We start from the raw sequence: 24227 nt of genomic DNA, 5'->3' as shown, positions 1-24227 counted from the left end.
CTGCACATGGCAGGACTCTGAGTTATATTGGAAGTCTGATGTGTACAGGGTGAACAGGACCGGAGAGAGTACGGTTCCCTGCGGCGCCCCTGTGCTGCTGACCACCGTGTCAGACCTACAGTCTCCCAACCGCACATACTGAGGTCTATCTGTCTTGCAGTAAATTGCAGTAACTTGCAGTAAAAGTGCAGTACAGGCAAACAACAAGGTCATAACGTGATAGACTGTGAAGTCAAAGGTCCATCTTACTGTGTTAGAGAACTGTTTGATAGTGTTATAACAGCGGGATGGAATCCTTTCTTGAGCCTGGTGGTTAAGTGCTTTCAGGCTTTTGTCTATTGCTCAATGGAGGAGGGGGAAGAGGGTGTAATCTGGTATGTGTGTGGATGCACTGCTTGAGTGCTCAACTGCTAATGAATGTCTTGACTTTGTCTTACCAGGTGAAGCTCCGGTCAAAGAAGACACAAGTGGGCTACCTGCAGGTGGGAGTAGAATGTTATGGTGGTGGAATTTGGAACACCTGGTTTGACCGTGACCTTACAGTGGCTGGCCGGGTTTTAGTGAAGGTAAGCTGGCTTCATTGGTTCCCGGTTAAGTTGTGCCCTGTGCATTTTTGTCGTCATCTTTGAATCTCTGTCCATTTTTATCTCTGCAAATGTCTCCAGTCCTGTACAACACACAAAATGCTAAAGGAACTCAGCAGGTCAGACAGCATTTATGGAGGGAATAAACAGTTGAAGTTATGGGCAGAAACTCATGAAGGATCTTTGCCTGAAACATTGACTGTTTATTCCCCTCCATAGATGCTGTCTGATCTACTGAGTTCCCCCAGCATTTTGTGTGTGTGGTAAGTCTGTGTATGGGTCAGTGTGTATCTCTGTCAGTGTGTGTGAGAGTTTGTGTGGGTCAGTGTCTGTGTGTGTGGGGGGGGGGGGGGTCAGTGCATGTGTCACTGTTTTTGGGTTAGTGCATGTGGGTCTGTGTGTATATAGGTAAGTATGGTGGGTCAATTTGTGTGTGAGTCTGTGTGTGTAGATCAGTGTGTGTGGGGGGCCATGTGAGTGTGTGTGGGTCTGTGTATGTTGTGGGTAATGTGTGTGGGTCAGTGTGGCTGTAGGTCAGTTTTTCTGTCAGTCAGTCTTATGTTGGTCAGTGTGTGTGTGGGTAAGTGTCTGTGGGTCAGTGTGTCTGTAGATAGGTGTGTCGGTCAGTGTATGTGAGGGTCAGTGTGACAGTAGGTCTGTGTGTGTGTGGGTCAGTGTGTGTGTGTGAGAGAGAGAGAGCCATCTCCTGCACTTCTAGTCCTATAATTCTCTGACTTCACTCCAGCACTAATATCCAACACAGTCCCTACATTTAATTACCTCACTACTTTTGTTGGTACATGCAGCTGCTGAAGCCTTAGTCTTTCGAATGCCCTGCACCTCTCTGCATCTTTGCCCCTCTGCTTTAACATGCTGCTTCATAGACCGTCAGTTGGGTTTTGATCTAACACTGTGTTCTTGTTCGATAATGCATCTGTGCTCCATCATTGTGTAATTAGAAATTTCTCTATCTCCTGTGCATGGAATCTTGTGCTTTTGATTTCTCCACACTGTTGATGATTTTCTGCTTCTGTTCCCAGACAGGATACGGTGTGGAGCAGCGTCTGATCAATGTGCGTCGCCCAGTCCTTCGAATCCCCCACCTGGCTATCCATTTGCAGAGAGACATAAACGACAGCTTCGGACCCAACAAGGAGACTCATTTGTAGGTTTGCACAGAGGACAATGCACTCTTCCCCCCCCCCCCCCCCCCCCCCCCCCCCCCCCCAATCCTCGGCTCAACTGTCCAGTGCTTCAAGTTGGAGGCTGAGAGAAAACCTGATAGGAGTATATGAAATACAGGGAGAATATAGGGTTCAATTGGCAGAATTCTTAGCACTGCGGAAGAACGGAAAGATCTTTGGGCCCACGTCCATAGATCCTTCAAAGTTGCCATGCAAGTTGATAGGACTGTTAAGAAAGTGTATGGCGTGTTGGCCTAAATTAGTCAGGGGATTGCGTTCAAGAGTCACAAGGTAAAACGAGGGATTGTCTGAGTATTGTATAGGAGCGTAGGAGAATGAGGGAAGATTTGATAGAGGTATACAAAATTGAAGCATATAGATAGGATAAATACAAGCAGTTTTTTTCCATTGATGTTGGTGAGACTGGAACTAGAGGTCATAGGTTAAGGGTGAAAGATGAAATGTCTAAGGAAAATCTTGAGAGGAAATGTCTTCACTCAGAAGTGTGTGGAACAAGCTGTCAATGTAAGTGCTGGATGAGGGCTCAGTTGCAACATTTAAGGGAATTTTAGATGTGTACATGGATGGAATGGGTATGGAGGGCTATGGTCTGGGTGGTGGGTGGGGGACCAGACAGAAAAATAATTGTCTGATATTTTTTCCCATTGGTCTACCCTTCCATTACTTGTTTCCTCATGCATTTGGTGTCAGTTCGGTATAGAACAGAAACGGGTCCTTTGGTCATCTAGTCCATGTCAAAACCATTTAAATGCCTTGTCCCTTTGACCTGTACTGGGACAATAGCCCTCCATACCTGTGCCATCATGTCCCTTTCCAGATTCTTCTTAAATGTTGAAATTGAGCTTATATGCACCACTTGCACTGGCAACTCATTCCACACTCTCACGATCCTAACAACATCCCAACTCCTGTGCTCAGTACTTTGATTTATGAAGGCTAATGTGGCAAAAGCTTTCTTTACAATCCTATCTACCTGTGATGCCACTTTCAATGAATTATATACCTGTGTTCCCAGATCCATTTGTTCTACACACTCCTCAGTGCCCTGCCGTTCACTGTGTAAGACCTACTCTGTTTAGTCCTACCAAATGCAACATCTTGCACTTGTCTGCATTAAACTCCATCTCCTATTTTTCAGACCATTTTTCCAGCTGATTGTGGGTCCCTCTGCAAGCTCTGATGGTCTTCCTTGCTGTCTACTACATCCACAATTTTATTGTTGCTGTTAAATACATTCTCATCCAGATCATTGATGTACATGACAAACAATAACTGATCCAGCACCGATCTCTGCAGCATACCACTAATCAGAGGGCAATCATCTACTACCACTATCTGACTTCTCCACAAAGCCAATGTCTAATACAATTTACTACCTCATCTTGAATGTCAAATGACTGAACCTTCTTCACCAACCTCCCATAGAGGACCTTATCAAAACCTTGCTGAAATCCATGTAGACAACATCCACTGTCTTGCCTTCAAGTTTCCTGGTAACTTCATAAAAAAAATTCTGTAAGATTGGTTAGACATGACATAATACTCAAAGCTATGCTGATATCCAACTATCCCCAATCAGTCCATAATATCCAAGTACTCGTATATAACCATATAAGAATTACAGCATGGAAACAGGCCATCTCGGCCCTTCTAGTCCGTGCTGAACGCTTACTCTCACCTAGTCCCACTGGCCCGCACTCAGCCCATTACCCTCCATTCCTTTCCTGTCCATATGCCTATCCAATTTTACTTTAAGTGACAATACCAAACCTGCTTGTTCCACACAGCTACCACTCTCTGAGTAAAGAAATTTCCCCTCGTGTTACCCTTAAACTTTTGCCCCCAACTCTCAACTCATATCCTCTTGTTTGAATCTCCCCTAGTCTCAATGGAAAAAACCTATCCACGTCAACTCTGTCTATCCCCCTCATAATTTTAAATACCTCCCTCCTCAACCTTCTATGCTCCAAAGAATAAAGACCTAACTTGTTCAGCCTTTCCCTGTAACTTAGGTGCTGAAACCCAGGTAACATTCTAGTAAATCTTCTCTGTACTCTCTCTATTTTGTTGATATCTTTCCTATAATTCGGTGACCAGAACTGTACACAATACTCCAAATTCGGCCTTACCAATGCCTTGTACAATTTTAACATTACATCCCAACTCCTATACTCAATGCTCTGATTTATAAAGGCCAGCATACCAAAAGCTTTCTTCACCACCCTATCCACATGAGATTCCACCTTCAGGGAACTATGTACCATTATTCCTAGATCACTCTGTTCTACTGCATTCTTCAATGTCCTACTATTTACCATGTATGTCCTATTTGGATTATTCCTACCAAAATGTAGCACCTCACACTTATCAGCATTAAACTCCATCTGCCATCGCTCAGCCCACTCTTCTGACTGACCTAAATCTCTCTGCAAACTTTGAAAATCTACTTCATTATCCACAACGCCACCTACCTTAGTATCATCTGCATACTTACTAATCCAATTTACCACCCCATCATCCAGATCATTAATGTAAATGACAAACAACATTGGACCCAGTACAGATCCTTGAGGCACACCACTAGTCACTGGCCTCCAACCTGACAAACAGTTATCCACCACTACTCCCTGGCATCTCCCATCCAGCCACTGTTGAATCCATTTTACTACTTCAATATTAGTACCTAACGATTGAAACTTCCTAACTAACCTTCTGTGCGGAACCTTGTCAAAGGACCATCCGGTCCCTTGGAATACCTTCCAATAGCTTTTCCACTCTTGATATCAGGCTCACCAGCCTATAATTTCCTGGCATATTTTAGAGCCTTTCTTAAACAGCAGAACAACATTGGCTATCCTCCAAACCTCCGGTCCCTCACCTTTTGCTAAGAATGTCTCAAATATCTCTGCTAGGACCCCTGAAATTGCTGCAATTGTCTTCCACAGGGTCTGAGGGAACACTAGGGATTTATCCACCCTAATTTGCCTATATAAGAGCAGAAGTAGGCCATTTGGCCCACATCTAATCAGCCAGTTCATCATGACTGATCCATTTTTCCTCTCGGCCCCAATCAGCCTTTTCCCCATATCTCTTTATGCCCTTACTAATGAAGAATCTATCAACCTCTGCCTTAAATGTTCTCAATGACTTGGTCTTCACAGCTGCCTGTGGCAATAAATTCCACAGATTCACCACACTCTGGTTAAAGAAATTCCTCCTCTTCTCTGTTCTAAAAGGACACTTCTCTATTCTAAGGCTGTGTCCTCTGGTCTTAGACTCCCCCAATATCAGAAACATCCTTTCCACATCCATTCTATTGAGGCCATTCAACATTTGATATGTTTCAGTGAGGTCACCCCTCATTCTCAGAATTCCAGAGAGTGGAGACCCAGAACCATAGAATGCACCTCGTATGAGAAGCCTTTCAATCCCAGAATCATTTTTGTGAATGTCGTTTGAACCACCTCCAATGTCAGCACATCCTTTCTTAGATATGAGGTCCAAGGTTGTTCAAAATAGTCCAAGTAGGGTCTCACCAGTGCTTTATAAATCCTCAACATTTGCATCCTTGCTTTTATATCGTAATTCCCTGAAAATGAATGCTTAAGAGTAAAGCAAACACGAGGAAATCTGCAGATGCTGGAAATTCAAGCAACACACACAATGCTGGTGGAGCGCAGCAGGTCAGGCAGCATCTATAGGGAGAAGCGCTGTTGGCGTTTCGGGCCAGGACGAAGGGTTCAAAGGAAATTCATGAAAATGATTCCAGGATTGAATGGCTTGTCATATGAAGAGCGTTTGATGTCTCTGGGCCTGTATTCACTAGAATTCAGAAGAATGGGGGTGACCTCATTGAAACCTATTGAATGATGAAAGGCCTTAATAGAGTGGATGTGGAGAGAATATTTCCTATGGTGTGGGAGTCTAAGACCAGAGGACACAGCCTCAGAATAAAGGGGCATCCATTTAGAAGGGAGAAGAGGAGGAATTTCTTTAGCCAGAGAGTGGTCTATTTATAGAATTCTTTGCCACAGGCAGCTGTGGAGGCCAAGTCTTTGTGTATATTTAAGGCAGAGGTTGATAAATTCTTGATTGGTCAGGGCATGAAGGAATACAGGGAGAAGGCAGGAGACTGGGCTGAGGAAAGTTGAATTATCCAAGATGAAGTGGTGAAGCAGACTCGATGGGCCTAACGGCTTAATTCTGCTCCTATGTCTTATCACCTTGCAGTCTTAACACTGGCTAAGGATTTGGTGTAGGAAGGAGGGCATAAGAACTTTGGATCATTCAGCTCTCTTCCAGTGAGGGTGGGAGCTGTACAAAAGGGATGCTTTGCACCTGAATTGGAGAGGGACTAAAATCCTAGCAGGAAGGTTTGTTAATGCTGCATGGTGAGGTTTAAACTAGAGTTGCAGGGGTTGGGAACCAGGGTGCCTTAACAGTTAGTAGAGAGGTTGTGGAGACATGTTGGTGAGACCTCAGACAAAGTCAGGAATCAAAAGGTTGAGCATAGTGCAACTGGTGTCCTGAGTTGCATATATTTCAAGTATCATAGGAAAGGCAGATGAGCTCGGGGCATGGATCAAACCTGGAATTGATGTTGTAGCCATTCGTGAGACTTGTTTGCAGGAGTGGCAGCTCAATATCCTGGGGTTCTTTTGTTTTAGATGTGACAGAGCAGGAGGGATTAAAGAAAAGGGAAGTGGCATTACTAGTCATGGCTGTGCTCTGCCTGAACGGACTGGAGAACTTGACAAGTGAGGTATTATGAGTGGAATTGGGAAATAAGAAAGGTATGACCATGTTAATGGGATATTATTACAGACCACACAACAGTCCTTGGGATTTAGAGGAACAAATTTGTAGAGGGATCGCAGTCTGTTGCAAGAAACACAAGGTTGTAATAGTAGGTGATTTTAACTTTCCACATTGACTGGGAATCCCAATCTGTAAAAGGACTAAATAGGATAGAGTTTGCCAAATGTTTGGGAAAGCTTTCTTCATCAGAACATAGAAGTCCCTATATGAGAGCATGTGATAATGGATCTGCTATTAGGGAATCAGACAGGGCAGGTGTTAGAAGTTTGTGTAGGGGAACACCTTGCATGCCGAGTCTACAATGCTGTTAGTTTCAAAGTAAATGTGCAAAAAGATAGGTTTGGTTCATAGGATGAGATTCCAAATTGGAGAAAGACCAATCTTGATGGTATCAAAAGTGATCTGGCAAGTGTGGATTGGAACAGGCTGTCTTCTGGCAAAGGTGCACTTGATAAGTAGGAGGCCTTCAAAAGGATATTTTGAGTACAAAACTTGTATGTGCCTGTCAGAATAAAAGGTAAAGTTCACAGGTGTAGGGAGCCTTTGTTTTCAGGAGATATTGAGGCCCTGGTTAAGAGAAAAAGGTGTGGATGGCAGGTATAGACACGCAGGAACAAATGAGGTGCTTATGGAGTATATGAAATGCAAGAGAACATTTAAGAAAGAAATCAGGAAAACTAAAAGAAGGTATGAAGTTCTAGCAGACAAGGTGAAGGAAGGGATTCTACAGATAATGTCAAGAGCAAAAGGATTTCGTCCTCTAGAAGACCAGATTGGTAATCCATGTGTGGAGATAAAACAGATGGGAGATCTTTGCATCTGTATTTACTCAGGAGATGGACACAGCCTACAGAAGTGAGGCAAAGTGGCATCAACTTCATGGACTCTGTACAGATTACAGAGGAGGATGTGTTTGTTACCCTGAGACAAATCTCAGTGGATAAATCCCCAGGGCCTTCCTAGGTGTTCCCTCAGACCTTGCAGAGGGGTAAGTGCAGACATTGTCAGGCCCTAGCAGAGATATTTAAATCTTCCATAGTGACAAGAGAGGAACAAGAGGATTGGAGGACAGCCAATGTTGTTCCACTCTTTAAAAAGAGTTGTAAACATAAACAAGGAAATTATAGGCCGGTGAGACTGACATCAGTTGTGGAAAAGTTATTGGAAGGTATTCTAAGGCTCAGGATATATAAGTATTTGGAAAGACATAAACTGAATAGGGATAGTCAGCTTGGCTTCATGCATGGTAGGTCAAGTCTAACCCGTCCTATGGAGTTTTTCCTTGAGGTTACCAGGAAAGCGGATGAAGACAAAGCAATGGATGTTGTCTACATGGACTTTAGTAAGGCTTTTGACAAAGTCCTGCATGGGAGGCTGATCAAGAAGGTTCAGTTGCTTGGCATTCAGGATGAGGTAGTGAATTGGATTAGACATTGGCTTTGTGGGAGAAACCAGTGAGTGGTAGTAGAGGGTTGCTTCTCTGACTGGAGGCCTGTGACCAGTGGTGTGCATCAGGGATTGATGCTGGGATTTTTGTTGTTTGTCATCTGTATCAATGATCTGGATGATAACGTGGGTCACTGGATCATCAACTTTGCAGATGACACCAAGATTGGGGGTGCAGTGGAGAGTGAGGAAGGCTTGTAGAGGGATCTGTATCAGCTGGGAAAATGGGCTGCAAATGGTAGATGGAATTTAATGCAGACAAGTGTGAGGTCTTGTACTTCAGTACAACCAACCAGGGTAGGTCTTGCACAGTGAATGGTAGGCACTGAAGAGTGTGATAGAACAAGGGGATCTGGGTATACAGGTCCATAATTCATTGAAAATGTCATCACAGGTAGACAGGGTTGTAAAGGGAGCTTTTGGCATATTGGCTTTCATAAATCAAAGTATTGGGTACAGGAGATGGGATGTTATGTTGAAGTTGTATAAGACATTGGTGAGGCCTAATTTGGAGTGTTGTGTGCAGTTTTGGTCACCTACCTACAGGAAAAATGTAAACAGGTTAAGAGTACAGAGAAAGTTTATGAGAATGGTGCCAGGTCTGGAGGACCTGAGTTAGTTATAAGGAAAGATTGAATAGGTTAGGCAATATTCCTTGGAACATAAAAGATTTGGTGTACAAAGGTGAGGTAAGCATGCTTTTTACACGTGAGGTTGTGTGGGACTACAACCAGAGGTCATGGGTAAAGGATGAATTGTAAGTGAGGGGAAACTTCCTCACTAAGAGGGTCATGAGTGTGGAATGAACTACCAGCATGTGAGCTTGATTTCAATGTTTAAGAGAAGTTTGGATGGGTACGTGGATGGTAGGGGTATGGAGGGCTGTGGTCCCTGTGCAAGTCAATGGGAGTAGGCTGTTTAAGTGGTTTTGGCATGGATTCATTGGGCTGAAGGGCCTGTTTCTGTGCTGCACTTCTCTATGATTCTATGACTCTTAACATCATATTTCCCTTCTTCACCACTGACTCAACCTACAAACTAACCTTCTGGGAATCCTGCACAAGGATAACCAAGTCCCTTTGTACCTCAGAGTTTTGAATATTCTCTCCATTTAGAAGAAATAAATGTGTAGACTATTTTCTATCAAAATGCATGACCATCTGTCATTTCTTTGACTATTCTCCTAATCTAAGTCCTTTGTAGCCGCTCTACTTCCTCAAAACTATGAGCCCTTCCACCTATCTTTGTATCATCCACAAACTTGGCCCCAAAGCCATCAATTCCATCATCCAAATCATTGACCTATAACGAAAAATAAGCGGTCCCAACAGAGACCCCTGTGGGACACCACTAGTCACTGGCAGCCAATCTGAAAGGGATCCTTTTATTCCCACTCTCTGTCTCCTGCAAATATGACAATGCTGACTTTGGTCTATTTTATCACGTGCTTCCAGGTACCCCAAACCCACATTCTTAACAGTTGACTCCAATGTCTTCCCAACCACTGAGGTTAGGCTAACTGACCTGTAGTTTCCTTCCTTCTGCCTCTCTCCCTTCTTGAAGAGTGGAGTGCTATTTGCAGTTTTCCAGTCCTCCTCCTGTAATCTGTACAGGGTACATGACCTTGCTGCTGCTTTGCCTCAGTTCTGTAGAGTCTGTCCATCTCCTGAATAGATACAGATACAAAGGAGGAGCAGTTCTGATACTTTGAGAGGACCAGTTTTGTCCCTTGCAATCCTTTTGCTCTTAAATTTTCTCCGCACTTTCAATCTTAGTCTTTTCTTTCCTGTAGGTCAGTAACCCGGGCTACACAATATATAAATTTGTCCTCTTGTATAACTTCAACATAACATCCTCAACTCCTGTACAGAAGAGTGGCTTCAGGTTAATTCGTACATGCTGGGATCAGTACATTTTGGCCCAACTAAGCAGCTGCTGTAGTCCCGTGGATATATATACAAAGGTATTTTTAGAAAAAAGACCAACTATGTTTAACTGAGTAACAAATTGTGCATTTAAGTGAAATGCATGAACAAATTAGAACACTACCAATACTACTATAGTACTATAAAACTTTGTTAGTTCCTATAAGTATCAATGGAGGAATTCATCCAGTATTGCTGCCATGTTCTTTTGATTGACTGTAAATGGACAAAATCGGTACAGACACCTAATGCCTTTCAACAATTGCATCCCCCAAATCTTCATTTTCATTGTAACAGTCATTTTCATCAAAGATGACTGTCGATACTTTAAAATTCTTCCTAGTTATTGCTGAATTATTTCATTTTCTCCACTGGCTGTTTCTAGCAATTCCAAGCCTGAATGCTTGAAACCACAGTGAGCAAAACTGTTCTGTGTTTAACAGCTTATTTCTCACCAACTGTCAATGACAAAAACACAAACGTGCTACAGACAGTTTAAAAACTGTATTCTCTAAACACAGTGTAGTGTCTAATGGATACACAGTACGCATGACTGAAGCTAATTAGAAACTAATCGGCAAGTCTCTTGTCCCAATTAAGCAGTATAGTGTCCCAAATAAACAAAAGGAATTCTGGCTATTCGCTGAATTCATTTTTGGTTTATGAAAGACAATGAAAGCTCTCGTTGTGCCCCTATTTAAGAGGGCCACTTTCAAAGGATTATTGATCTGCTTTCCCAGATCACTTTGTTCTTACACACACATCAGAGCCCCACCATTCACCCAGGTTGTCCGAGAGTACGCACCTCACCCTTGTCTTCATGAATCACTTCTGCCATTTTTCCAGCTTCTCTGTAAATGCTTCGGTGCTGTTTGCCGCAGCTACCTTTTGTAGCAATGAGTTTCACGTTCTTGGCCCTCCCCAGATAAAGAACTTGTTCTTGCAATCTCTTTTGGATTCATCAACATCTTACACTTGTGGTGCCCAGTTGTGATCTTGGTTGACTCATAAATACGAAAGGAATAGAAGGATATGAAGCCTGTGCAGGAGGAAGGCATTTGGTATAAATTGACAACTAGATTGTGGGCTGAATGGCCTGCCCCGTGCTGTACTGTACTATGTTCTATTAATCACACACAGATACATCTTTGTCAAACATCACAAGATAGCCACACGCATGGTTGCGGTGGCCTCTCTGTCTCCAGTCAATGTTGAAAATTCCCGTCCTGTTCATGTTTTCTATGATCAATTACACTGCTGATCTTGTGGTAATATTTTGTTTAATGTGCTGAGTGATATCTGTATTGTAGGTGCACTGTGGTCTAGAGGGATGTTTTGTTTAATTGTATTAGCAAAACCATAAGATACAGGAGCAGAATTAGGCCATTTGGCCCATCAAGTCTGCTCTGCCAGCTCATTATGGCTGATTTAATTTTCCTCTTGGCCCTAATCTCCTGCCTTCCCCCTGACCAATCAAGAATCAACCTCTGCCTTAAATATACATAAAGACTTGGCTTTTACAGTTGCCCATGGCAAAGAATTCCACAAATCTATCACTCTCTGGTTAAAGAAATTCCTTCTCATGTCCATATGTACAATCAGATGACAATAAACTTGAAGTTGAACTCTTTCACTCTCAAAAGAAAAGACCTTCATATTTTCAGTCTTTCTTGGTTATAGTGACTTAATTCAATTATCAACTTAATCGTTAATTATGCACCTATCCCAGTGCCTGTAAATCCTCTTTATGGCTTGAGTCTAGAACATTTTGTGATATTCCCAAATGAGATCGGGCGAGCAGTTCTGTCGACTTGTAACATCATTCTGCTTTTCAATCCTATCCCTATGCACAGTAACCCGAGTTATTTTTAATAGCTTTATTATTTTCAAATTAAGTTTATTGTCATATTTCTTGTGAATTCTGCTGATGTGATGCTGTGGGAAACAATATCCAAAAGAAGCCAAACTGTGCAGTTTAAAAAGTAAATAATACTGAGAGCATGAGTTGTGAAGTCCTTGAAAGGGAGTGTGTAGGTCATAGAATCCGTTTAGAGTTGTGCTGAGTGAGGTTGTCCACGATGGTACAAGAGCTGGATGGTTGTCGGGGCACCGTGGTAGCATAGGTTAGTGCAGCTCTACTACAGCTCGAAGGTCAGAGTTCAGTGCCAACACTGTCTGTAAGGAGATAGTGCACTCGTCCCTGTGAACGCAAGGGTTTCCTCCGGGTGCTCTGCTTTCCTCCTGCATTCTAAAGATGTACCAGTTAGTTGGTCAGTGTAAGTTGTTCTGTGATTCGGCTAGGGCTAAATAGGTGGGTTGCTGGACAATGTCGTGGATCGGGCTCAAAGGGCCTGTTTGGCACTGTATCTCGAAATAAATAACTGTTCCTGCACCTGGTGCTGTGGGTTTTAAAGCTCCTGTACCTCCTGTCTGATGGCAGTAGCATGAAGATTCAGGATCAAGTTTACTTATCACATGTACTTTGAAACATAGTGAAATACATTCTGAGAGGGGCTTGGCATGGATGGTGGGGGTCTTTAAATAAACCTGATTCTGATTTCTGCCTGGTTGAGCTAAACACTTTACCTTGTTTCTGTTTTCAGGGTTCCAATCATTGCCACAGCTGTACAGGAGCAGCTGGAGATGGGAGGGAAGAGCAGTGGGAATGCCAGTGAAGCTACCCAACTGGTAAAGCAACTTTCTGAAGTGATCTTAAACTACAGGTTCATCGAGGTGAATGGTATCAGTCTTTTCCCTAGGGTTGAGTCCAGATCTAACGGGTATAGGTTTAGGGTGAGAGGGGGAAAGATTTAAATAGGACCTGAGGGACAACTTGTTTCCAAAGCTGGCACTGGATATATGGAATAGAGCATCGGACAGTACAGGCCCTTTGGCCTACTGTTGTGCCAATCTTTTAACCTACTCTAAGATCAATCTAACCCTTCCCTCCCACATAACCCATCTTTTCTTTTTTCATTCATGTGTCTATCTAAAGGTCTGTTAAATGTCCCTATTGTATCTATCTCTACCAGCGCACCTAGCAGTTTGTTCCACACACCCACTGCTCTTTGTGTATTAAGAAAAACACATTTCTTTGACACCCCTTCCCCCTATACTTTCCTCCAATCACCTTAAAATTATGCCTCCTTGTACTAGACATTGCTGCCCTGGGAAAAAGTCTCTGGCTGTCTACCCTACATGTGCCTCTTACCATCTTGTACACCTTTATCAAGTCCTCTCTCATCTTCCTTTGCTCCAAAGAGAAAAGCCTTAGCTTGCTCAACTTTTCATCAGAAAACATACTCTCTAGTCCTGGCAGCATCCTGGTAAATCTCCTCAGCAGCCTCTCTGAAGCTTCCACATTCTTCCTATATAATGAAGTGACCGGAAATGAGCACAATACTCCACGTCTGCTGCCCTCTGAGGGGTGTCAGACTTTGCATATAACTATTTACATCATTTATCAATCTCAAAATATAAAAAAGGGTTCGCTGGTTTTTAAATGAGTATCAAAGATCAGAACGTGGCTCTTAGATGGACACATGGATGGTGGAAAAGTGGAGGGTCGTGTGAGATGGAAAGGTTAGATCGATCACGGAGTAGGTTAAAAGGTCGGCACAACATCGTGGGTCAAAGGGCCTGTACTGTTGTAATGTTCTCTGCTCTACAGGGTTCCAGTACAGTACAGGTGCTGAATTAACTGAAAACAGAACTGAGCTAGTGGGAGACCTGGTAGCATAACAGCGTAACGCTTGACAGTGTCAGTGACTTGGGTTCAGTTCCACTGCTGTCTTTAAGGAGTCTGTATGTCCTTTCCTTGACGATGTGGATTTCCTCAGGGTGCTCTGGTTCCCTCCCATTGCAAAGACGTATAGGTTAGGTTGGTAAGTTATGGGCATGTTACGTTGGTGTTGGCAGCATAGTGACACTTGTAGGCTGTCCCCACCGCATCCTTGGAATCTGGTCATTGACACGAGCAATGCTTTTCACTGCACGTTTTGATGCTGCACTCCATATATGACAAATAAAGCTATCCTTTAATCTTTAAAGTTAATTCAATTTGTCTATCCATCCATTCTCTGCATATTCACGTGCCTATCTAAGAACCTCTAAACATATAACCATATAACAATTACAGCACGGAAACAGGCCAACTTGGCCCTTCTAGTCCGTGCTGAACACTTACTCTCACCTAGTCCCGCTGACCTGCACTCTGCCCAGAACCCTCCATTCCTTTTTTTGGCCATTGTTACGTACCCCGTAACTGGGTCACTTACCAGCAAAGATAGAGCGGTCCGTTGAAGTCTGATGCTACTATTTTTAAAAGTCTTTATTGATAAAGGGGCACAAAAATAAGATTAATACAAACATTCAGATAATATACGTCGTCAATACTCAATCTAAAAGCACGGGTATAATAATAATAATAAGAAATAGCTCTATCGTTGTCTAGGGGATACTGTATTGTCCAATGGAAAAATAAAAGTCACTGTCATTCAAGCTGCAGCTCTTTGGGTTTAAGAGAGACGGTTTTAAACTTGCCTGGGTCTTTTATGAGGCCAATCCGTTGAGTCGGGGGAGTTGGTTCCCCGTTGTTAGTTCAAAGCCGTTTTCCGTGGTACCACCCAAATGGCTTCCCGCTATTACGGGATCGCTAGCGTTTCTTCTGGTGCGTCTAAGGGGCCGTTCCTACAGCCCCTCTTTTATCCTGACTTGCAGGGTCGTAGATGTCAATCAGGTTGGGGGATGATGCAATCTCTCCCCTTCACCCAGCCCACTTTGCCCGAGGGCTCACACGTAGCATAGGATCTCAATCCACAAATGTGTCTCCAAGAGACAATGGCCATGTCTCGTGACTTTACATCGCCGGGGAACAAGGCATTCTGCACGTCTCTCTCTCATTTCCTGGGTCCCCTGACCCAACCCAATAATGATCTAGCGATTCTCACAAAGGAGGGGGCTGCGGGCGTAACACCATAAACCTATCCAATTTTTTTTAAATGACAATATCAAAGCTGCCTCTACCACTTCTACTGGAAGCTCGTTCCACACAGCTACTACTCTCTGAGTAAAGAAATTCCCCCTCATGTTACCCCTAAACTTTTGCCCCCTAACTCTCAACTCATGTCCTCTTGTTTGAATCTCCCCTACTCTCAACGGAAAAAGCCTATCCACGTCAACTCTATCTATCCCCCTCATAATTTTAAATACCTCTATCAAGTCCCCCCTCAACCTTCTACACTCCAAAGAATAAAGACCTAACTTGCTCAACCTTTTTCTGTAACTTAGGTGCTGAAACCCAGGTAACATTCTAGTAAATCTCTGTACTCTCTCTATTTTGTTGACATCTTTCCTATAATTCTGCCATTTTGCCTCCACAACAATCACTGGCAGTATCGATGTCTTAAAGATTATCACATGTACATTGAAATACAGTGAAATGCACTGCTTGTGTTAGTGACCAGTACAGTCCGTGGAGGTAGCTACAGGGGCAATTGTTGCCACACTGCATACTCACAGCTTACTAATCTGTACCTCTTTGGAATGTGGGTGGAAGCTGGAACACCCGGAAGAAACCTTTGCAGTTACGGGGAGAACTTGCGGGCGGCAGTAATTGGCACTGTCAGGTGATTGCACAAACTGTACTCCCGCCATAATAATATCTGCAATAAATGATATGTTGACCACACCCATATTGGTCTGACTGGGCTCATGATGTGGTTTATCTGCAGTGTGACAAGCACCATCCTGTCCTGCTGAATTTGATCTGCACAGAGCTGGGAGTGAATGCAGAAAATATCCTTGACTTTGAGCTGTGCCTGGCCGATACACAGCCTGCGGTGAGTACCCACCTGACATGCTGTGCACAGCTACCTGTTGGGGGTGCTGGAATGAATAGGCTGGGACCCTGTGTTGGGCTATCCATTCTCCAGAATGGGACATGGCCACAATATCTACAAGAGAAATGGATGTACTGCCAAAGATTGACTACAGAAAATATTTATCAGGATATTGCCAGAACGGGAAGTTCTGATCTACAGGGAGAGGTTGGCTAGACTAGGGCTTTATTCCTTTGAAAGCTGGAGAATGGCAGGGGGTGGACCTGAAAGAAATTTTCAAAATTATGAGAGGCATTGATAAGGTAGATGATAACAATTTTTTCCCCAGAGTAGGGGAGTCCAAAACTAGGTGACATAGGTTTAGGTTGAGAGGGAAAAGATTTTTAAAGGATCTAAGAGGCAACTTTTTTATGCAGAGGTTGACGAGTATTTGGAACAAATTGCCAGTGGCTGTGGCAGGTACAGTAGTCCAAAGTCAATTTATTATCAAAGTATGCATATATTATCATAAACCACCTTGATATTCATTTGCTTGCGGCATTTACAAGAAAAAATACAATAGTTTTATGAAAAATGATACATAAACATGCAAAGACTGACTAACAAACCAATGTGCAAAAGAAGACAAACTGCAAATAAAAAATATTGAGCATGAGTTGTAATGAGTCATTGAATAGGACTCTGCAGGGCAGTGTCATAGAACAGGCCCTTTGGCCCATCTAATCTGTGCCGATCGATCTATTTGCATAGTCCCATCAATCTGCACCTGGACTAAGCCCTCAATACCCCTCCCATCCATGTTCCTATCCAAAATTCTCTAAAATTTTGATATCAAACCCGCATCCACCACTTCCACCGGCAGCTCACTCCACATTTTTTATTTGCAGTTTGTCTTCTTTTGCACATTGGTTTGTTAGTCAGTCTTTGCATGTTTATGTATCACTTTCAGGTTTTCCCTTGGCATTTCACCTTTTACCCTTGACCAATGATCTCTAGCTTTTGTCTAACCTAATCTCAGTAGAAAATGTCTGCTTATATTTACACTATACCCATCATAATCTTGTATACCTGTATACAGTCGCACCTCATTCTCCTGGGTATAAATTCAGAAACTATTCAACCTTTCGCTAGAACTAGGATCCTCAAGCCCTGGCAAAATTCTTGGGGTTCATAGATCAATTCATTGTGATGAGTGAAGTTATCCACACTGGTTCAGGAGCCTGATGGTTGTAGGGTAATAACTGTTCCTGAATCTGGTGGGGTGGGACCTAAGGCTCCTGCACCTCTTGCTCGATGGAAGTAGCACGGAGAGAGCAAGGCCTGTGTAGTGGGGTCTTTGATAGATGCTGCTTGTGCTCTGGTGATGTTGACGTGTGGAGGGGTGGGGCGTAGAGGGATATGGGCCAGACACAAGAAATTGGGACTAGCTGGGTTGGCAGGGACGTTTGGGTCAAAGGGCCTGTATCTGTGCTGTATTGCTTTCTGACTCAGGATGTTTCAGATCACTTTACATTTTCTTTGTGCCGAAAGGGGTTGGTACTGGTTTGAGCATTGCTCTTTTGTGAAGATCCCTATTCTTCTTCTTCACAGGCCCTGGGTGGTGCTTTGAAGGAATTTATATTTGCTCCACGATTGGATAATCTCCACAGCTGCTACTGTGCCCTTCAGGTAATGACAGAGGTGTTGGAATTCGGCAACACCGCGCACACACACATGGTCAAAGGAGCCAGGCAGGTCCGGCAGCATCTACGGAGAGGAATAAACAGGAATGTTTCAGGCTATGACCTGTTAACGGGACTGGAAAGGAAGAGGGCAAATAGTTGAATTTGATATCAGAGAATGTATTCAGTAGACAAACTGAAATCCATCCTCTTTGCAGACATCCACAAACCAGGAAAGAAACCAAAGAATGAATGACAGAAAACATTAGAAGCCCAAAGTTTTCCCTCCCCCCATGTACAAGCAGCAGCAAAAAAAAAAATCAACCTTCCCCCTACCCCTCCTGCTGCAGCAAAGCTTCAACCCCCACCCCTGAAAACCACCACCCACCATGCTAGCAATAGCAACCCCCCCTCCAAAGAGCCAGTGATCTAGAGTCCTTCAAAAACTACAGAGATCCCAACATTTTGACATGTGAGGGAGAAATATTGCTCCTGCAACAAGAGGGGAGGCCAACAGCTTGCTGCTTCGATGTTAGTCTTCCACATCACTTCTCCAACCCCCCCCCCCCCCCAACTCACTCACCATAGAGAGAGAGATCACTCAAGTACAGGGGCTTTCCGACAGCAGCGTACACCGCTTGATGTTTTAATCTCCTACAACGCTCTGTTGGCGACATCGACCCTAAAGGCAAACATCTTCCAGGCCGCACCTGGAGATATCAAGGTACCAGGCTACGTGGCGAGAACGATAATCCACTGGCCGTGTAGAACCGTAGTTTAAGCTGCAGCTTTAGAGCAGACTCCAACAGGACCCCAGCCTTGAAAAGAAAAGAAGCCAGATCAGGGGGGGTGGGGGGAGGAGGAGGACAAGTTGATAGGTGACATGGGGAAGGTAGGTGAGAGGGGACAAATTGAGGAGGTGGGAGGTGATGGGTAGAAGAGGTGAAAAGCTGAAGAAGGAATCTGTTAGGAGAGTAGACCATGGGAGGAAGGGGAAAAAGGAATGGAGCCAGAGAGGGGGTGATGGGCAGATGAGAAGAGAAAGGGTGAAATGGGAGCCAGAATGGGGAATGGAAAAAAGGGAAAGGGGAGTGGGGAGAAATTACCAAGTTGGAGAAGGGCCAGAGCCCAAAAGGACAACTGTTTATTCTCCTCCACAGGAGGAGCATCATGTGTATGTTGCTGAAGATGTCCAGCGTCTGTAGAGTTTCTTGTGTTGGGATTCACTGGCTTGTAGGAGGAGGCTGGGGTCATGAAACTGCTGCCTGCTAGAATCAGGAGCAGCAAGTTGAGCAACATCTGCAGAGGACGTTTCGGGTTGAGGCATCGCACTGTGGACCTGAAACATCGATCCCTTGCGTATTACCAGTTAGACTCAAACGCCCTTCAGCACATCTAGTCCATACTGAATTATTATTCTGCCTAGTCCCATTGACCTGACCCAGACCATAGCCCTCTAGACCCCTCCCATCCATGTACTTATCCAAACTTATCTTAAATGCTGCAATCAAACCTGACTTCACCACTACTGGCACCCATTACACATTCTCACAGTACATGAATGAAGAAGCTCCCTCTCATATTCCTCTTAAACATTTTGCCTTTCACCAAAAACTTCTGGCATCCAGTTCTAGTCTCTCACAACCTCAGTGGAAAAATCCTGCTTGCATTTGCCTTATCTATACCCCTCATGATTTTGTTTACCTCTATCAAATCTGCCCTCACTCTCTTGTGCTCCAGAGAATAAAGACCTAACCTATTCAACCTCTCCCTACAGCTCAGGTCCTCAAGTCCCAGCAGCATCCTTGGATTCTTTTGATCTATTTGATGTTAACATTTCTTAGTGCTGGTTGTTGCAAAATGGAACTTCTCACACTTGCCTGCATGAAATTACAGCTTCTACCTCTATCTTTGAGCAAAACATATAAATTGCTGGAGGAACTGAGGTCAGGGGGGAAAAAGTCAACATTTCGGGCCAAGAGCCTTCAGGATTGGAAAGGAAATGTCAGAAGCCAGATAAGATGGGGGTGTGGGAGGAGTACAAGCTCTCAGATGGTAAGCGAGACTAGGTAAAAGGGGTCTTGTTTCATTCACTCTCCTCTCCCATGAGATTCCTCCTTCAGCTGTTTACCTCCCCCACCGCTCACTAAATCCCCTCTCCCCCACCACCTTCCTCACACCTGATCTCGTGTTGCATGTCCCGGACACCTCTACGAAGAAAGTTCATTCTTGTTTCTCCGTAGGGCCTGATAGACTCATCCAAAGATGATGGGACGCTGTCAGAAGACACCAATATCCGAATGATTACGCTGTTCGACAATGAAGAGGTAGGTGCAGACACAGGAAGGATGTTTCTGACTGGATCGAGGAACAAATGGTCTTGTGAACAGATGAGGAGGAACTGTTTTTCCTCAGAGAATAGCAAGTCTGTGGAATTCTCTGCCCAGAGAAGCAGTCGAGGCTATCTCATTAAATATATATAAGGCACAGTTAGGTTTCCCACTGCTGCCTGTAATATGTCCTCCCTGTGACTGTGTGGCTTGCTCTGGTTTCCTCCCACAGTCCAAAGTAGTAGGTTAGTAAGTACCAGTTAGTAGGTTAATTGATCATTTTAAATTGTTCTGTGTTAAATTGTGGGTTTGGGGGGCATTGCTGGGCGGTGGGGCTTGAAGGGACAGAGGGTTCTATTCAATGCTGTATATCAAAAATTTAAAAAAATAGTTTTGCATAGCAAGCAAATTAAGGGTTATCTGGAAGATGAAGGTAGGTGGAGCTGAGTCAATGGTCTGATCAGCCATGATCTAAATGAAGCAGGCTCAATGGGCCAAATGGCGGACTCCTCCTATTTGTTATAGAGTCATAGAAAACTACAGCACAAAAACAGACTCTTTGTCCACTAGCCCGTGCCAAATAATTTAAGCTGCCTCTTCCCATTGACCTTCACCCATACCGTAGCCCTCCTACCTCTCCAAACATTGAAATTGAAATCGCATTCACCACTTCTGGTGATAGCTCTTTCCACACTCTCAACAGCCTCTGAGTGAAGGAGTTTCCCCTTAGATTCCCATTAAACATTTCACCTTCTACCTTTAACCCATGACCTCTCATTGTAGTCTCAACCAAACTCAGTGGGGGGGAAAAAGCCTGCTTGTATGTATCCTATCCTAGTGGTTGCCAACTCGTCGATCGCGATGGATTGGTCGATCTTTGAGACTTTCTCATTAGATCCCGGGGAAAAAAAAAGAAAAATAAATACACAAATACTGTTGAGAGATTGTTTCTGGGTTGCAGGGTTTTAGTTCCGTTCTTTTTGCCCAGTGCGCATGCGTGTAGCTCCCCCGCACTACAGAGTGTAATTCAGTGGTCCCCAACCACCGGGCCGCGAAGAAACAATGAGTCAGCTGCACCTTTCCTCATTCCCTGTCACGCCGACTGTTGAACTTGCACCCACGTGAGGTCATCAGTCGCCTAAACGCCGTGATACCCTCGTGCCAGGGATTGTGCGGCCAGCGGGAAGTGCCGTTGCTACTGGCCTGGAGCGCGGAAAGATGGGCACCGCCTCTGAACCCGTTCAGCACACTAAATGTTCATGGGGAACCCGGTGCTAAAATATTTGCAGACGATCTAATTCGGGCTCATAGTTCCTTAAGTATCAGAGCAGCTACCACGCTGTGATCTACTGAAACAAACTTTTGTCGGTCGATAGATCCTGTAAAGGGGGCGGGCACCCTGTCGCACTCCTCGCTTGGTCGCTCTCTCCGGATTGCGACTGCCGCGGCCCCAGCACAGGGACCTCCGGCCCTGACCTTGTCCTCTCACCCGACCCACGACCAGCCACACCTGGCCAAGGCGTCTGGCGGCGGGCGGGAGGCTGCAGTTCAGGCCAGGAGGCTGTCTAATGAGGGAACGAAGCCCTCAAAACTGCTTCGGTACCTTGAGTCCAAGCACCCTGCACTTAAAGACAAACACATTGAGATTTTTTCAGTGGAAAAAACGTGAGCAAGCAGGACAGAAGCTAAGTGCCGAGAGCGGTGAAAACTAAATTGTGGAATAGACTGGACATAAGGAACCTGCTTCGAGTATGGCTGTATCCCGGTCGAGTTTAACCGCCCCCCTGTTGGCCGGTCCGCAAGAATATTGCCAATATTAAACCGGTCCGCGGTGTGTAAAAAGTGTGGGTACCCCTGGTGTTTATACATTATTTCTACTTACGGTCTTTTCTGTCCCGGTGTGCATGCATGTAACTAATCGATCTGAGGTTGATCTCAACTTTCACTAAGGCTGAGGTAAATGATCTTGGGCTTAAAAAGATTGGTGACCACTATCCTATCCTATACCCCTCATAAGTGGAAGTGTGAATGTGTCTCGAATCTGAGTGCTAACCTTGCTCTTCCCTCTTCTCCCTGCCGGGTCCAGGTAGGTAGTGGCAGTGCTCAGGGTGCCGAGTCCTCCCTTACGAAGTTGGTTCTTCGTCGGCTGTCCAGCAGCACCAGCAACCTGACGGCATACGAGGAAGCCATTCCCAAGTCCTTCATGATCAGTTCTGACATGGCCCATGCTGTGCACCCCAACTACCAGTAAGTGTTCTAACTTCGCACACTTCCTGCACAGGAATCCAGATTATTTGGGCTTCTTCCCCCTTCCTTTCCTGCCTTCCTGAACTGTTCATTCCCTTCCATAAATGCTGCCTGACCTACTGAGTTCTTACAGCATTTTGTGTGTTACCCCTTTAAACACCCCCTAATACATGCCCTCTGGTATTAGGCATGTCAGCAGTGGGAAAAGCATGCTGGCCATCCACTCTATTTACAGTACGTCATAAGTGCATAAACCTCTGTTGCGTCTCCTGTCAGCCTCTGCTACTCCAGAGCAAAGAACCCAAGGTTGGTCAATCTCTTACAGAATATGTCCTCTGGAGAGGGTGCACTGGGATGCCGCCTGCATCAGAGTTGATGAGGTTGGTGATGGTGGGGGAGGCAAAAGCCTGATGTTTCTCAGAGGGGTGCTTTCCAAGGAACTGTCTGATAGTGGCCTCGGCGAGGTAGAGCTCAGTCTGCCGAACAATGAACTCCCCCCACCCCCCACACCTTCTGTGGGTTTGATGGTGCGGTTGGGATTGGTGCAGAGAGTGGAAGGTAGTGCATTTAGAGGGGGTGAGGTTTAATAGGAGGGAGTAGTACTGAAGACAAGATGGTTAATATCTTGTTGCTAGAGTTTGTATAAGTTCAAGAAAAGGAGGGAGTTTGAAGATGGAAGGAGGAGTCATCGGTGTGGGTAAGTAAACCTTGCCAACGAAGTAGACGTGGACACAGGCAGCAAAATAAGAGTTCAGTGCAGGTGGGTGCAGAACTCTCTGATGTGCGGGTGCAGGGATAAAGGTAAGGACCTTGCTGAGGGCAGAACGTTCTGCCTCAAAGAAGTGAAGCTTGGAAGGGATCCCGTAACTAAAATGCTCCACTTCCTGTTGAATTTCCTTTGCACCCTCTCCAGTGCAGTCTCATTCTTACTGTTAGTGTGGAGACCATAAATGTGCATCTTCTGCATTCTCACGGTACAGCAGGGGGTGTGAACTCCGGACAAGAAGCAACAAGCTGATTGTAACTTACTGTTTTCAATCTTTCCAGAGACAAACATGAAGAGAATCTCAGACCAGCTCTGCACAAGGTGAAATTCCTGTATTACAATTAAATTCCACAGAGGTTTCCAAACAAATCTCTAAATCAACAAAAAAACAGCAAGGAGTTGAGGGGAGGGAGGGATATGTGTGATTATTCTTCTAAGCAAATCTTTTCATAATTTTTTTAAAATGTGAAATATTAGTGAGTCTTAGTGGGATTAGAGTATGCTGGACTGCAAAATGATCATTTACAAAAATGCAAGCATTTTATATTTAAAATTATTGCACTATATTTATTAAGTACCTCCTGTACCTAATAAACTAGCTACTAAGTGCATGTTTGTGGTCATCCACTTCAAAATTGCACATGTTGTGCATTCAGAGATGCTCTTGTGCACACCACCGTTGTAACGCATGATTATTCGAGTTACTGCCATGTTCTTGTCAGCTTGAACCATTCTGGCTATTCTCCTCTGACTTCTGATTAACAGAGTTTTTTTGCTCCATTCTCTATTAACTCTAGAGGCTCTTGTGCATGAAAATCCCAAGAGATCAGCAGATTTGATATTTGCATTAACAGGCAGGTGTATCTAATAAAGTGGCCACTGATGACAAATTTACTTTGATTTTGGTTCTCTCTCTCTCTCTCGCTGTGTGATCTGCTAACAAAGCCTTTCGCTGTTCCTGTGCAGGGCCCGGTAATTAAGTTTAACAGTAACCAGCGCTACGCCTCCACTGCAGTAACGATGGCAATCATTCGAGAGATTGCCAATCAAGTGGCAGTCCCACTACAGGTAAATTTGCTGCTCCTGTCAGGGTATCGGAATGTTTGATGGCTTTGGGCCTGTACTCACTGGAGTTTAGGAAAATGAATGAATATTTCTTTGAAACATATCAAATATTGCAAGGCCTAGATGCAGTTGATGTGGAGAGGATGCTTTCTGTAGTGGAGGAGTCTAGGACTACTGGGTACAGCCTCAGAATACATGGATGTCCCTTTAGAATAGAGATTAGGAGAATCTTTAGCCAGAGGGTGGTGAACCTGTGGAATTCATTGGCACAGAGGGCTGTGGAGGTCAGGTCATTGGGTATATTTAAAATGGAGGTTAATAGGTTTTTGATTATTTAATG

The 24227-nt window shown here is 44.3% G+C and overlaps 1 protein-coding gene across 1 annotated transcript in view; it reads left to right on the top strand.

The window, feature by feature from the left end:
* Nucleotides 1-24227, top strand: part of dnpep (aspartyl aminopeptidase) — a 61394-nt gene that overhangs the window by 24173 nt on the left and 12994 nt on the right. The window contains exons 5-13 of the mRNA XM_073046205.1: nt 441-566; nt 1625-1749; nt 12582-12666; nt 15711-15818; nt 17409-17486; nt 19723-19810; nt 21900-22056; nt 23104-23143; nt 23789-23890. Coding sequence (XP_072902306.1) covers nt 441-566; nt 1625-1749; nt 12582-12666; nt 15711-15818; nt 17409-17486; nt 19723-19810; nt 21900-22056; nt 23104-23143; nt 23789-23890 — 909 coding nt within the window. The remainder of the gene's footprint in view (nt 1-440; nt 567-1624; nt 1750-12581; nt 12667-15710; nt 15819-17408; nt 17487-19722; nt 19811-21899; nt 22057-23103; nt 23144-23788; nt 23891-24227) is intronic.

The sequence above is a fragment of the Hemitrygon akajei genome, chromosome 5 (assembly GCF_048418815.1).
Source record: "Hemitrygon akajei chromosome 5, sHemAka1.3, whole genome shotgun sequence".
In the NCBI taxonomy this organism is placed as follows: Eukaryota; Metazoa; Chordata; class Chondrichthyes; order Myliobatiformes; family Dasyatidae; genus Hemitrygon; species Hemitrygon akajei.
This window is presented reverse-complemented; position numbering and strand designations above follow the sequence as displayed.